Source organism: Protobothrops mucrosquamatus, unplaced genomic scaffold (genome assembly GCF_001527695.2).
Source record: "Protobothrops mucrosquamatus isolate PMUCROS unplaced genomic scaffold, P.Mucros_1.0 scaffold397, whole genome shotgun sequence".
In the NCBI taxonomy this organism is placed as follows: Eukaryota; Metazoa; Chordata; class Lepidosauria; order Squamata; family Viperidae; genus Protobothrops; species Protobothrops mucrosquamatus.
Window position 1 is genome coordinate 237,433 of NW_015386728.1, and position 15,338 is coordinate 252,770.

General features: G+C 44.7%; 2 protein-coding genes across 3 annotated transcripts; both read left to right on the forward strand.

Annotated features, from left to right (window-relative positions):
• The first annotated feature begins 856 nt into the window (after nt 1-856).
• On the forward strand, nt 857-4,362 carry LOC107287521 (cyclin-L1-like). The gene is made up of 6 exons (XM_015816040.1): nt 857-1,237; nt 1,667-1,771; nt 2,075-2,213; nt 2,869-2,989; nt 3,334-3,429; nt 3,962-4,362. Exons 1-6 carry the CDS (start codon nt 1,145-1,147, stop codon nt 4,323-4,325), a joined length of 918 nt encoding a protein of 305 aa, XP_015671526.1. The 5' UTR covers nt 857-1,144; the 3' UTR covers nt 4,326-4,362.
• Nucleotides 4,363-7,219: 2,857 nt separating this feature from the next.
• Nucleotides 7,220-9,652, forward strand: AURKAIP1 (aurora kinase A interacting protein 1). Of its 2 annotated transcripts, none has more exons than XM_015816061.1 (4): nt 7,220-7,242; nt 7,527-7,589; nt 8,458-8,930; nt 9,357-9,652. In XM_015816061.1, exons 2-4 carry the CDS (start codon nt 7,538-7,540, stop codon nt 9,462-9,464), a joined length of 633 nt encoding a protein of 210 aa, XP_015671547.1. In that variant the 5' UTR covers nt 7,220-7,242; nt 7,527-7,537; the 3' UTR covers nt 9,465-9,652. The 2 variants fall into 2 exon arrangements, with proteins under 2 accessions (XP_015671547.1, XP_015671548.1); XM_015816062.1 differs by lacking the exon at nt 7,220-7,242 and adding an exon at nt 7,316-7,334.
• The last annotated feature ends 5,686 nt before the right edge of the window (nt 9,653-15,338 follow it).

Genomic DNA, 15,338 nt, shown 5'->3' on the forward strand with positions numbered 1-15,338 from the left:
CTTCCTTTTAACTGCCAGTGGGGTTGGAGCTGATTGGGTGGGAGCTTGGCTGTGTTCTGATTGGGTGGAGGTGTGTTCTGATTGGTTAAGGAGCCTGGCTGTGCTCTGATTGGATGGGGGGTTCGCTGTGCTCTGATTGGATGGGGGAGTGTTCTGTTTGGGTGGGGGCTTTGTTGTGCTCAGGTTAGTTTGAGTTGCATATATATTGCTGTGTTCTTCCATTTTTGCCTCTATTTAAACCCAAGCACGGGTTTTAACGGCTAGAGCGCAGCTCAGCAATTAAAATTACGCCCCTGTGCAAATCTTCACAGGAAATAGGTTTCCCGTAGTGTAATAACAGCGTATATGTTCTAAGGCTCATCAGCCCAATCCAGCAGACGACGACTTTGAGAAGGAAAAAAAAAAATACTTGAAAAAATATTTAGGTGGTGGAAATGTACTGTGTTGTTTGCATTGCCCTTCGTGTTCCGGTGTGCAAAATGGACTTGGTCAGAGGTCTTGTGCTGTATTTCTTTTTTTTTACTTCATTCTGTGAACATTTATTTTGAGAAACCTTGTTACAGCCGGGCGGGCTAGAGAAGCCCAAGGACAGCCCAAAGGCACCGTGCGCTGGTTGGCAAAAGGATGGACGTTTTTCTGGCTGGTTCCCGCAAACGGATTTGGGCCCAGTGGTTTCATCAAGCGGAGAAGCTCCCCTCCGGAAGCAGCTTGCGACGGAAGAGGCCGGCCGTTGGAAAAACTCTGGATTTCTGCCCCCCCCTCCTTCAAAACCGTGGAGCCTGTTCCTGCGGACTGTTTTTTTTTTTTTTTTTTTGCATTGGATGCGCTGTGGTGGGACAGTCTTCGGACAGCTACTGTAACTGTAACCTTGTAGCCGAGAGGAAAGTTAAAACGGGTTCTCGCTCCTAAAAACACCCAGATCCAGTTGATAACGTTCCAGATTGGTGCTCTAGATTGGTGCTCTTCTGCCAGATGAAGCAGCTCGTTCCCTTTCCATCCTGTCGGGGTTCACAGGGTTACCTAGCGGTAAAAAGTTAGCTCCATTAGATTGAAAAAGGAGGCTTAGTCCTGTATAGGAAGTCGTTTGGGGCAAGTTAGCAACGCCCCCTGTTTCTTTCTTGTTCCCAATTCCCTCAGGAATTACATGAACGACAGCCTGCGGACGGATGTCTTTCTGAGATACCAACCGGAGACTATTGCGTGCGCCTGTATTTACCTTGCTGCTCGGACTCTTCAGGTGAGTGTATAAAATCAGGTCACGTTGTTTGGGGGACCTTTGTGTTTCCTAGCAGGATTGCTCTTTTGCTGAATATTTTCACCACAAAGAAGAAGGGGTGGTGTCAGCCTGTTCTCCAAAGCACCTGAAGGCCGGCAAGGAACAACGGAAACAAGGATGGAAGCAGCCAAGAACTAAGGAGAAATTTCCAGACAGTGAGAGCAACTAATCAGTGGGAAAGCTTGCCTCGGGTCCTTTTGGAGTCATGGCCTTGACGTTAGGTCAACCCTAACACCCAAGGAAGCCATCTTGGGAGTTTGAAAGCTTGCTGTGGTTACTATAACTTGTCACAAACACTACAAGGTGTCACCCACGGGGGGGGGGACCTTGTAAAAGGGAGGCCCGTGGCTGCTCCTGGTTGATGAACCCGTTGGTGCTTTTTCTTTGCAGATTCCGCTCCCAAATCGTCCTCACTGGTTCCTTCTCTTTGGGGCTATCGAGGAGGAAATTCAGGAGATCTGCCTGAAAATTTTAAAACTCTACACAGTGAAGAAGGTACGTGGCTGCCTCTGGGGCAAGATTTCCGAAATGTGAAGGTGACAGGTTGATTAGCCCACTCTTCTCCCCTTGATCAGCTTGTGTGGGAAACGGCCATGTCCCTTTTTTCCAGCGCTTCTGTAACTTTGAGCGGTCACCAAACAAACTGTTTGTAAGTTGAGGACTGCCTGTACTTGACATTCTTTTGTCCACCTTTCTTCCCCATCCACCTCTCGTCGTCGCCTGCCTTTCCTTTCTGCGCAGCCTTTTCAGCTAAGCAAAGCTTCTCCTAAAGCCGTGCCTCTCTCTTTGCCTCGTCAGGTTGACCTGGCCGTTCTGGAGAGCCGCGTTGAGCAGCGGAGGCTGGCCATGGAAGAGGAGAAAGCTCAGGCCAAAGGCCTCGTGCCGGATGGAACTCCCCATCTGGCAGTGTCGGGTTTTTCTCCCGTCCCCAAACCAGGTGGGTGTTTCCCGTCCTGAACATAAGGGGGGAGGGAGAGGCTTTTTTGGGAAAGCAGCCCATCAAAGGGGAAGAAGCCGCTTGCCTTGGCCAGCGTCTTAGCCGCTGAGCAGAACGGTCTGGTTGAAACCAGCCCGTCAGTCCTGTGGATTGGTGGGTTAGTTTCCTCAACTGCTAGTTTGAACTGCCCCTTCTTTGACTTAGCCCAGAGGTCCCTCACCTTTTGGGCACCAGGGACCGGTTCCGTGGAGAGCGGTTTTTGCGCGGACCGCAGGGTGCGTGGTTTTGTGTCCTGCCTGCATCTCGCGAATGGGGTTTTCCTTGTTTGTGCGGCCCGGTTGCTGGCATGTCATAGACCGGGGGGTTGGGGGGTTGGGGACCCCTGCCTTAGCCCTCCCTCTCTGACATCCTGTCCAGGTTTCAGGCCCAGCAGAATTTGTAAATCATCCCTTTATAGACCCGGCAGGTACTGGAGGTTTTATTGAACAGAATCCTGGCTGGACTTGGCAGCCTCAAGTTTGGGTCCCAGGACCTTTCTTGTTTTTGGTTTCCTGAGAGTTTTTTTTCCCCCTTCCTATTCTGTAGCTTTGCCTAAATTTCTAATGTTCCTGGATTGGCTGGATTTCCTGAACTTTTGTCACTTCTCCCTCACTAGAATCTCCGAAAGATACCAAAGGCAGCGTTAAGCCTTCCCCGTTGCTCGTGCAGGTGGTCAAAAATGCAAAGCGGAAGACCGAAGGGATGAAGCGATTAAGGTCCAAAAGTCCGATTAACGGGTAAGGTTTTGGGGGCTGGAGGCTCCCCTCTGCTTAACGGGAGTCGTGTCGAGGAGCGTTGTTTCCCCCCCCCCTCCAGTTTGGATCCAGATACTTTTTTCTCTCTCCTGCAGGATTTCCCGACCTGGGCCGCTCTAAGAGGCGTGGACCTCAACTCCCAGAATTCATGGGAATTCTGGGAGTTGACGTCCACGCACCTTGAAAGTAGCCCAGGTTGGGGAACCCTGCCGTAGGGAGAACTCCTTTTGAAGATTACCCTCTGCCCTGAAAGTTCATTGACTGGCTGTGAGAAAAAAGAGGGTTAGAAAAAAGAAAAACATCATTTCTCTTATTTGAATTGGCAGCGTTCAGAAAGCGGGCCGCGAGAGCAGGAGTCGCAGTAGAAGCCGAGAGCAGAGCTATTCTCGATCCACTTCGCACTCGCCTTCTCCGAAAAAGAGGTTAGTTCCCGAAAGGCCTGGGGCCCTGCGTGGTTGCTTGTCCCGGCAGTTGCTTTTAAAAGACAAGAACCAGCGAAGGGGTCTTCGTGGTAAAAGTAATTAAGCTGGCACCTGGGGAACGCAAAGCCGGAGGAAAAAGGGGTTTCTTGAGACCAAAGCCTGCAGACAGCGGATTTGGCAGCCCGGCCTATCTCATTGTCCAGCCAGGCAGAGATAGATGGGGCTTTTGCTTGCAGTAATGCAGGGGTCTTCAAACTTGGCAACTTTAAGACTTGTGGACTTCAACTCCCAGAATTCCTCAGCCAGCCCTGAGGGCTGGCTGAGGAATTCTGGGAGTTGAAGTCCACAAGTCATCAAAGGGCCAAGTTTGAAGGCCCCTGCTTTAACCAGTGCAACTGCAGGATGAAACAAACGATTATCCAGGCAAACTCTTCTAATTTTAAAATGTTTTTAAAATCTGCCCCGGCGGGGCCTTTTTGCTTGGCAGCGAGAGGTAAGCCGTCTTCCTTTTCTCCTTCCCCCCCCCCTCCAGGAAAAGCGAAAGCTATTCCACCTCCAGCTGCTCCAAGTCGCACAGCCGTTCGAGGAGCCGCAGCGATTCGCCTCCCCACCAGTTCGGCCACACCGCCTCCAGTTACCAAAGTTCCAAGATGCGAAGCTACAAGAAGGACAAGGGGTACAAGTACGCCTCTCCCAAAGCCCGGCAGTCCCGCAGCCGCAGCTCCTCGAGATCCCGCAGCCGTTCGCGGGAACGGGAGCGCCCCGAGCACACGGGCAAGTACCGGAAGAAGAGCCACTACTGCAGGGATCAAAGGCCCGAGCGGCACCACCCCTACGACAGGCCGAGCCATCGCTACGAGAGAGATCCCCCCGGCCACAGCCGACACCGGAGATGAAGTCAGACACAGCACGGCCAAAGCTCTCCCCCACCCCCTCTCCCTGGCTTCAGCCAAGCCTTTCTTTTGCCTAAGGCTGGACTCTGGAACCTGACAAACACCTTGACTATTTAAGGGCCCGGGTGGCACGGACCGTACACGGGCCAACGATGAGGTTTGAGGGACACACTTTGGCTGCTTCCCCCTTGTCTTGATAGAGGGCTGTTGCTTGTCTGCTGGATTTTGTGTCTGCTTCATGCTGGTGTGATGATGTCCCTTTGAGCTGTCAAAGCAGGAGTGTGGCCTGCCTCCAGATTCTAAGAAAGGAAAACCTCGGAACACTATTCAGAGGGTTGAGATTCTCCCTCCCCCCCCCCTTCTCAATTTTTTAAATATTTCTTCCTCTCTCTCAGAGGATCTTGGAAGATCACCCCAACAACATTGCTAGGTGCTAACAGCATTTTCTCTCTCTCTTTTTTTTTTTGTCATACGGTGAACCTGTCTGCATTTTTATTTTACAGAAGGCGATTCTCGGATTCTTAAAACTTAAGTGCCTATATTAGGCAGCCTTGGAGGGAAAAAGGATCTGATTGCTGAAATGGGAAGGATGGAGGAAAGCTTTAACCCTTTCAGAGTGCAAAATGTGTTTCAAGTAATTTTGGAACTAGGAACCCGCATCCTGAGAATGCAGATTTTACGTTCCTTAACTGGAGGGGTTTTTCCACAGGCCTACTTACTATTATTATTATTGTTATTATTTTTTTATCCCCAGCAGAGAGAACTATGGAATAGTATTTAAATTCCACGAGTTGAAAGTGGGTGTTTGTTTTTTTAAAAAAAAAATCCTGGTGCTGGCCGCCAGTTCTAAGCTGGGGGTGATTTCATAGAGCTTAACCTTTTATGTGGTTTAGGTAATAAAAATTTACTCAGGATCTTTTCAAAAGTCTGGAGAACTGATTGTTTTTGTCTGCTCTTAGCTTGCTGAAGAAAAGGTGTTTATATTAAGAGAGAAATGTATGCAGCACAAGAATATCCGTTTTAGTGGTATATCTGTGCTGTCTTCCTGTTCCTTAATTTCATTAAAGTATTTGATTTTGTATTTAAACAGTTGGACTCGGACTCTTCGACCTGCGTTGAATGGCGGTTTTAGTTTGTGATATGTGTTTTCTTTCTCCCCAGTACCAGATTTTAGCCTAAGCTTCCAATTGTGTCGTTTGTCTTTTACGCAGAGCAGAATGTTGAAGTTTGGTGTCACATTGGATGTAAGGGGCATAGATTTGGTTTCTGAAAAGTTGTTTTTTTTTTTAATAACAGCGCACTTTGCCTTAATGTTTCATTATCCAAAAAATACTTCCACGCTCTGAGTGGTTTTCTGCAGAAAGCACATAACAACAGTTCATAACACACACCTGGCTTTGGCTGATGCCAAAAAACTAAGCAAAGTGGTTTGGTTTTTCTTTTCTTTTTTGGGGGGGACGAGAGCTTGTGTGGATGGAGCAGAGGCCAGGAAGAAGAGTTGGAATTGAATAAAAGGAGAGAAAAGCGAGAGTTTAGTGCGGTGTGTGAACTTGGTATGGCAGCTTCCAGATATTTCTGTGGAAGAATCGCCCTATACTGGCCCTCACAAATGGGATCACAGCCTTTTTGGAAATAATACGGTCCTTCCAAGCAAAAGAGGCCAAACTTCTTTGGCCGTGCACTTTGAGGATGTTCTGACTCTCAAGATTCTTGGCTGGAGCAGACAATGTGAAAATAATTTATTCTACTATTATTAAAGACTCTAGGGTTATTTTCTAGGTTATTTTTAAATCTCTTAATAAACTTCATTTGGTTTTAAAAAGGCATTTCAATGTGACTTCTACGAAATGAACCTTGAACCCTTATCTTCCCTAGACATCTGTGCACTTAATTGTTTCTCCTATTAATGAGTTGAATGACAATGATTTTATATGGCCGTAAATAAAAACACTCCCCAGGCTGGAAGAGAAAATATCAACAGATTTCCAACTCCAAAGTAATTTAACATTATTAGGCCACAATGTAAGCAAACAAACACACTTTTTCCCCCTGGCAGTATCTCTGAATCACAATGTGTATTTTGAGGGCCAAATATGGCTCTAGGCATGCGTATTTTTCCAATGAAACAGATCAAGACAGGAAGATCATTCCCTTTTATAGTTAAGAAAATTATAAAGAGAAAAGTTGGACAGGACAAAAATAACTTCCCCTTTGCATAGGAAATCAGTTAATAGGAATGGAGTTAATAGGAATGTTAGAAGTTATCAATCCATACAGCAATAGAACAAAGAGCCTTCTACATTCCAGTCTGAAATGGTTTGTTACACCGTTAACATCATTTAAAAGAGAAAAATCCAATTAAAATACGAAATAACTATGTTAGTCAGCAAGTACAACAATACTTGCTGTGTGGCTGTCAGTTTAGGGCAAATGGAACTAGTTTCTAACTCATCAGCATTCTTACTGCTGTCAGGGAAGGCAGTAATATTGGAAGACTTTAAACTCTAAAGCCGAGTCTAATTGTCAACTATTCAATAGCAATTAACGTCCGCCCAAATTCCATTAGTTCACAACTGCCACGTAATAGAAGTATCACCTTAAGCTTCTGTTGGGGGGGGGGGGAGATATAAATAATATAATAATATGGGTATATTAGGAAGTGGCAATTATGCAACACTGGAAATCCCTATTGCAAAAAAACCTCTTTTAGTAATATAAGTGTAGGGGGTTTTTTTTGCTGTCATCAACCTGCGCTATTTGATCCCTAGAGGGCAGCAGAGGCAATAATAGAGGAAAGGAATACAGGAGGGGAACCTTCCCTTTACAGCGCGCGTTTCCGGGAGGGACTCGTAAGACAGACGGTCCGAAGCGCCTGACCGGAAGTGCGCTCTCGTATTGTTTCCCCGACTTCAAATTGATGGTAAGCGCCTCGGGAAGGAGGCATGTACGGTTGGGTGTGAGGCCTTTCTGTGGGTGCGTATTTACGTATTTTGTGGGTGGACGTGTGTGTTTGTGAGTATACAAAATCGTAGGGGAGCTTCCTGCCTTTTTCAAAACGGGTCCCGGCCCTTCTGGAAGCCTCGAAGGGCTTTTTGGGGGGGGGGCTCCTTTTGCCCGAAAGGGCCTCAATTCGCGGGGGCTGCCCGGCGTTGGGGTCTCCTCGTTCATCTGACGACCCTCCTCTTCCTTTCTCGTTTTTACTAGCCGGCCTCGACATGCTGGTCTCTCGGCTGACGGCTCCCCTCGTGAGGGCATCGCGGTGTGCAGGTAAAGAGCGGCCTTGGCCGGGAGTGGTGGGGGGGGCAGTGTTTGGGGCCAAAAAGGGCCTTTCCTATCACCTCCTGGCTCCTTTTGCTGGGGAGGAAGAGGTCAGCCATCCTCTGAGTCGGGGGTCTCCAAGCATGGCAACTGGTGGACTTCAACTCCCAGAATTCCTCAGCCAGCCAACTCCGGAGTGGGGAAGTAGATGAGTTGGTGGACTAATAACTGATCCCATCCCCACCCTAAACACTTTCTGTGCCCCCACTCCCCATCTTTTAATCAGAACCTGTGTTTTCATTGCATTTAGATATGTATATGCGTATTATTATTATTTACTGTTTTAATCCAAGCCACCCAGAGTCTCCTCTTGGCAAGTGGGCAGCAAATAAATAAAATAAACAGGAGTGTCACAGTGCAAGTGTTGGAATAGTACCCAGAAAACGGTGGTGTTAGAAAGCAGCTTTTAGTCCACCCTGAGCCATGGAAGCTCACGACGACTGATGAGGAATTCTGGGAGTTGAAGTCCATGAGGCTTAAGGTGGTCAAGGTTGGAGACCCCTGCTCTAAATTGCATTAGTTTTGGTGACTGTAAGGACACTAGGGAAATGGAGCCCGGCTTCCCCATCGACTTTGCTTGTCAGAAGGTCGCAAAAGGTGATCACATGGCCCTGGGAGACAGCAACCGCCGTAAATATGAAGCCAAGCATTTGAATGTTGATCACGTGACCATGGAGGTTCTCTAATGGTCATCACTGTGAAAAGCAGCCGTTATAACTTCGAACGGTCACTAAACGAATTATTGTAAGTTGAGGATTACCTGTATAAACATTCTCACAAATACCTGTTTATGAATTTTGTTCCCACTTGTCCTTAGGGTGCTTCCTGTCGAGACCATCTGTTGTCCTTCCACCTCCTAGAGCAGCTGTTCTAGCAAGTTACAGCACACATCCGTCGAGCAAAAATGGAACCCGGCCCCACCAGTGGTTTGCACTGGACCCTGAGCTAGAGGAAATGCTGGTCCCTCGCAAGATGTCCATCTCCCCTCTTGAAAGCTGGCTGACGGTTCAGTATTTCCTCCCTAAAACCGGAGGCATCATAAACATTCACGAGAGGAACAGTCCCCGGCCACTCCAACAGTATGATCTCCCTGCTCCTTCCAGGGGCACTGAGGCAGAGGAGGAAGAGGAGGCAGAACAAGGAGGGGAGATGAACCGGCCCAGAATGGAATGCAGAAACATTTTGAAGATCCGGAGGAGAAAGATGAATAGGCACAAGTACAAGAAGCTGATGAAACGTACAAAGTTTTCACGGAGAAAAGTCTTGGAGAAGCGGATGTGGCGGAAACAGGTGAGTTGGGCAGGTAACGAAGAGGCCCATCGACCTCTAGGTGAAGAGCATTTGTGGCCAAATGTGATTAAGACACACAGGGAATTTGTCTCCAGTGCAGAAGCTCTCAGTATAGATGCAAACCAACAGAGTAATAATAATCATAATAATGATACCAATAAGAGGGGCTAGTAGAGAAGATGAGGAGGATAATACTACAGCCATACAACATGGGTAAATTTACTTAGACATAAGACAGTACTGTGTTTAGCAGAGTGATAGCTTGAGGGAAAAAACTGTCTCTGTTTCCAGTTGTTTTTAGTTGTTATACCCAGGAACATGATAATACAAGATCATAACCTAAACTCAGACTGTGTGCCGTGTATTCTGTGGTTTAGAGAGCATCGTTTCCAAGCTAGACTTTTGTTTTCTGTTTTTCCTTTATAGAAAAAATTTGAAAATGAATTGAAAAGGATATGGAAAAAAGCCGGCTTGAAAAACCCCCCCGAGGGATGGGTAACTCCGAAGATTTATCTCAGAAATGTGAAATCTTGATGCCGCTTTGAGTAGAAATGTCTTTAATTAAAAACATTATTTAAAAGGCAAAGGTAATTTTCTTGTGTCTCCCCCTCCCTGCCCAATTGACAATTGTATCGCCTTTATACAAGAATTTTGAAATGGAGCCTTTTAACAGTCATCCTTATGGCAACCTTGTACTGTTGAATCTCTATTACAGATTGGTAAGAATAAATACATTTTGCTGGAGTGTCTTTTTAACAGTGGGTAAAGGGATTTTTTTTTGTCTGCCCACCATGCTGATCATTTATTTCCCTTTTTAAAAACTAATTACGTTGTAAGAAAATTCTGCTGCTGTGTTTTAAAAAAATAGAGGAAACACAGGGATGCCTCACCTGCCAGTACTTAATTCTTTATGCCATCAGGAGATACCAAGTATCAAATTACTTTTCTCAAACATTTTGGGATTGAGAGAAAATAACTAGGTCTCCTATCGGGCACAAAATAACCTTAGTAGTGACACCATAATGCAAGAAAAAGGTGTGTGTTTCACTGCTGCATGTTTCCTGCTTCCAGCTGGTCTCTTTCTTGAATTAAAGCCTAAAAAATCTTGACAGGTGGGCATCGCCAACCTCTGCCTCGAGTTTGTGCCATGTGAATTCACCCTCTGTGGCTATAATCGGCCACTGATTATTTTATCTATGCCACTAATTTTAAGGTGCCATCCTCAACATGAAATGGGAAGTTCCAGCTGATCCATCAAGGCATCCATCGCTCTGCTCTTTTTCCTGTCCCAATTTTCAGTACAGTTGTTAGATTGTAAAGGTTGAGGTGACCTCAGCACACACACACACACACACACCCCGCTAAAGGAGAAGGCTAGGTGCAGGAAAGCCCATTGGGAATGGGGGGGGCAGGTTTTCTGGCCCAATCAAGCTAGCTTCGGAGCTCAGTTGCAAGGATTTGGAGGGAGGGGGCATATTTTGTCCTACTTTTAAGAGCTTGTACAGTTTGGGGGCAAGATACCCAACTGCCAGGAATCCTAAGTGCAAAATGCGCCACCCTCGAAACGGAACCCACCCCCCCAGGAGTTGCATCTGCAGAAAAGCAGAAACGGTCGGGAAGCAGGAAGCATCTGGCCGGCTTCGCTTTCTCTTGTGCGCGTGCGCAAGGCTCTGGCCGAGCGGCGCAGCGCCACCTACCGTTCCGTCGCTGCATTTCCAAGCCGCCATCACTATACCCCTCCTCGGTTCGCGCGCTTTGAGTGCCTCAGCGCTGGCTCGCGCCGGCTCGCGCATGCGCAATCGCCGCCCGCCTGTGTTCCCGAGCGCGCGCTCTGGCGGGCAATTCGGTGTTGGCGTTTTGAGGAGCGACTGAGGGAAATTGTTTTTTGGCGTTTTCGGGTCTTTTGGCGGGTTGTTTTTAAGGCTACACAATTGGGGAGGTGTGTGTGTGTGTCTGGCAACCCCGAGGTTGGGACGAGTGAGTTTTCCCTGAGGGAAAAAGCAGTTGTGCCTCGTGTTAAGCCACGGTTTGCTTAATTGTGGCTTATGGAGCAACCGTGGCGTCGGAGCCCTCATTGGCAGGCTTGCAAGGAGCGCTAGGCCTCAAATACTGGTTGTTAAAAAACAACAACAACAACAACAACAACAACAACAACAAACACGGTGCTGAGCTGAGGTTGCCTGTAAAGCCAAATGGGTTTTCAGGGTTAAAAATGGATCACCTGGCCGAGTTTGAACCTGGGTTGTTTGAATATAAAATATTAGCAATGTTATTCCTTAATGCTCAGCTTGCAAGTGCCTCTTGCAAAAGGAGAACCGCAATCTGCCCCATTTTGCCTCAGGAAAATATTTTTTTTATATTTTGTCACTGTGCCAGGGACAACAGCCATGTTGTCCCTGAGGTAACCTAGTGCTACAAACCCACGTCAGGTAGCCAGAGGATATGGAAAAGGCTTATTCTTTAGCCCTCTTTATGGGTTTCTAGATGTTTGCAGCATAGTCCTGGGCAAGCCCCCGTGGCAGCCATTTTGTGAGAGCACCCTCAATCAGTTTTCACAAGCCTGAGTGGGAATTCAGAAGGTCAGCCTTCCAATTTAGACCAGAATACATTTGCACAAGACTGAGACTGGCTAAAAGGCTGCTAAGGAAACTTGCCTATTTGGTTCATTAGCTAGTTTCTTTATTTACTTAGTGGGTTTCGGCCTTTTCTTTTATTCCAGGAAGCGCTTTTAACAGTTATAAATGCTGTGTTGCTAACACAGGTTTACACTGGCACAATAAGTCAGTCTTAATGGGGACTGCTTTGAGGCCTATTACTGTACTAAATCAGTTGACTAAGGGATATTTATTAGGGTTTAGCTGCTTAGCTGAGGGGATTCGCATGAGAAAGACAAAATTTGCAAGCAATGGCCACTGCAAAGTCTAATGGAGGACCTGGCCGTCACAAATTCTGAACTGTAAGCCATCCAGAATCATAGATTGAGATGGATGGCTATGGAAATTGAATAAATAAATGTCACTGAATTGAGTGGAAAACACCAAGGGAATGACATTGCGTTGGGTTGGGTTGGATTTTTTTAAAAAATGTATGAAATAGCTAAATGGACATTTTAAAAGCAATAGAAGGAAAAGTGAAGCATTTTGATAAGATTAGGAGAATATCATTCTCAGGCTGGAAAACTGCATTGTATAAAGATGACCCCGTTTGGCTAAAGCATTCCTAATCATCAATNGGAGTATTTATCCCAGGCATCAGTTGCTTGAGTCAGCTGAGTCAACTGCAAATAAAAACTTTGGAGTACCAGTTAGGACTGGTTGGAGTTGATGCATCTAAACCAGGGGTGTCAAATTGGCCCGCGGGCTGGATGCGTCACATGCAGACCATGCCCATTCCAGCTCTGCAAAGGCAAAAAATGTGATAGGTCACATGATGCGATTGAGTTTAATACCCGTGATCTAAACCGTTTTTCTACCTAAAGATGTCAGCTTCTGATCACGACTCCGAAGCTGAGCTTTTGGGCTCCACTACTTCTGAAGAGGCTACCGCTGTATCCGTAGTCAGTGGATACAAACTCTGGACGGTGGGCTGACTGGCTGGAACAAAATACTGCTTGACAGATTCTCTCTTCAATCCAAGGGACCTTCAAACGTAAGCCCATGTTAGCATATTGGAAGAATCAAGGCAGTATTTCATCAGGGTGGAGAGGATCCACAGACCATAGGGATGATTTCATTAAATTCCTTTATTTTAGTATAGGTGCAGTTTCCCAAGATCAAAACATCTTTATTCCTTCTTTATTCATCCCTAATTTATATACTGACTTCTACAATAATTTTTCAATACTATGTAGATAAAAGTGGCATTGTTTATGGATGATATGATAAAGTTGCATAGTCAAAAAAGAGCATAAATATTATTCTTTGGCTAACTTTTATAAGCATACTGTATACAATACAAATTTTCTTTGGCAAATATAGTTATTTTCATTTTCTTAATATTTTTACTTTATCAAATCTGTTCTTTTATATCTTTGAATAAATGTTAAATACAGAAATACGCGCACACACATTTACATATGAAAAGTTCATGGATGTGTACAGTATTTAATATTAGCCATGGTTTTATTGCTGGGAACAGTAGGGGGAGCCCCCACACAAGGAATTTGTAAGCAAAAGGCCAGATACTCTGAGCGGGGCTGCAGAGGGCAGGTGATGCGGGCTCTTATTAAGATATAAGTTCCCTTGACTCCTGGTGAATACATGGACATCTACACAAAGTTTTATTCATGTTACTAGTTTAGCACTGTTGCCTTCTGAGATGTTGTCTTGTCATGTCTTGTCTGTAGCCTTGAGAATTCCTGTTGCTTTCCCACCCAAGCACCACCCAGATCTGACCTTGTTGGTTTTTTTAAGATTAGCCAAGGATGGCTGGCTTTTGCTATAAAAGGATGATGAGAATAACCACTAATACACCTGATAGCTTCCAAGAAAATATCACACAAGTCTTTTTGTCTGTTGCAATTATATGTGGCCCAATTCTCTTAATAGTTTTTATAAATGCTTAAATTTGGAACCATTCTTTGCATGGTGAACATACTTGGAACAATGTAGTAATGATTTTTCTTTCCTGCAAAGCTGGGAAATTTGGGCAACATATAGAAATTCTTGAATTCCATCTAGTAATATATTTGGAGATTTGGAATGTAATTGTCTTGACTTTAATCCAGTGTTTCTCAATCTTGGCAACTTTAAGACATGTGGATGTGAACTGCCAGAATTCCCCAGCCATCATGCATTGCTATAATCTTTTAAATTGGTTGCAGAACTGTTGTAGAGAAACTGAAATGTAGATATTCCTACATTTTACTGATCACTTTTTCTAATACTGTATCACCTCCCCCCCTTTTTTTTCTAAGAAGTACCTGATGTACAAAACAGACTCAACAAAATAAACAGATGGGTTCAGTTTGCCAACTCCTGGCTAGAAAGTTCCAATTGCTTAATAATCTGTTAATGAAAACAAAGGAGGCCTTTAGATTTGTGGCCTCTTTAAAAAACACTCATTATAGATATTACGATAGTATTCTAAGAAGTATCTGCTCACTTTTCATAAAATTTCTTGAATATAATTAATGCAGTCTGCTAGGTGGGCAAACAACTCACATTTACTAGAATATCAATTTGCAGCTTTCAAATGCTTAGATCCCACTAAATGATCCATCAAACAACCCATTATGAAAATAGAGAGTCCAGTTTTTATTATCATATGGAGTATGTCTTTTCCAAGCATGTGTTTAAGGCTGTTGTCAATACAAAAATAATGCCTTAGGATGACAAGCCTTACCTAGGCTTAGAAGAATCAGTAATTAAAAAAGACAGGGAGGTCCCTTCATCTTACTGAAGAAATATGATAGGAATAGTTAAATAGACAACGGCAGAGTAAATTAGATGACTCAGGCCAATATAAAACAGATACACATTACCCAAACTGATACAGTTTACTATGCATTGCAACAGTAGAAAATTATCTTTTAACATTCTAGTCAGGCTTTTTAGATGACTAAAGTGGGATTGTTTTTATCTAGAAAGTGTCCAATTTTCTCATCTTAAACATATATAATTTGTAACAATTCTAAGAGGGTTCTGTTTACTTAGATATCACTGTTACACTAATGTTTTTCTAACTTGGAATATTGTTTTTTGGTAAACTGCAACATTTCTTGAAATTTCTTTCTCCTAGTGGGGGCATATCAGCAGCACAACGGACTTGGATCACTTGTGTCTTCTTAAAACCTAATCCTAATTTTGCTGGGCATCATTTCAGCGGGAACTGAATTTTGATGAGAACACCAGCAAAAGGAATGTTCTTGCTGGAATGATTTTTCTATTTCCTGCCTAAAGACACCAAGAAAGCCATCAGCTGTTCTAAACCTTCTGTCATCATTTATTTTGAATGCATAAGCTTAAAGTTTTACTGACTTACCCCAATCCTCAGATAGTTTATGAGACGCCCCTAGGGTACATGTACCACTGGTTGAGGTTGATTGCTTTAAAGAATATGATAGCTGGCAGTAAAGGATAAGAGAATTAACATGGTCATCACCAGCTCTGCCAAGATTTGACTCCTCTCAAATATTTCCATTTATGACAATTGTCTTCCAGATAATGGTAACCATGTGCCTACATTTACATTTTTCATCCTCTCTCTTGAGACTTTTCCTCTGGGTCTTTTAGAGAGCAAGTTAAATTGTACTGACAATCTGCATTAATTTCTTTGGCCAAATGTGGGGTACAAACAAATGCTCTGTATAAATAAGAAGAATGCAGTTGTATGAAATGCAAGATTTATCTAGTCTCCCTTACAAATTGAGGCCTACCAGCCTTAGGGTAAGGAAGCTGTGAATTCAGT

Excerpts from the sequence above, each read along its gene's own strand:
- AURKAIP1 (XM_015816061.1), top strand. The coding sequence starts at position 7,538 with ATGCTGGTCTCTCGGCTGACGGCTCCCCTCGTGAGGGCATCGCGGTGT. Across the intron at positions 7,590-8,457 it reads GAGGGCATCGCGGTGTGCAG|GGTGCTTCCTGTCGAGACCA; the intron begins GTAAAGAGCGGC and ends ACTTGTCCTTAG. Across the intron at positions 8,931-9,356 it reads AGCGGATGTGGCGGAAACAG|AAAAAATTTGAAAATGAATT; the intron begins GTGAGTTGGGCA and ends TTTCCTTTATAG.
- LOC107287521 (XM_015816040.1), top strand. The coding sequence starts at position 1,145 with ATGAACGACAGCCTGCGGACGGATGTCTTTCTGAGATACCAACCGGAG. Across the intron at positions 1,238-1,666 it reads TTGCTGCTCGGACTCTTCAG|ATTCCGCTCCCAAATCGTCC; the intron begins GTGAGTGTATAA and ends TTTTCTTTGCAG. Across the intron at positions 1,772-2,074 it reads AACTCTACACAGTGAAGAAG|GTTGACCTGGCCGTTCTGGA; the intron begins GTACGTGGCTGC and ends TTGCCTCGTCAG.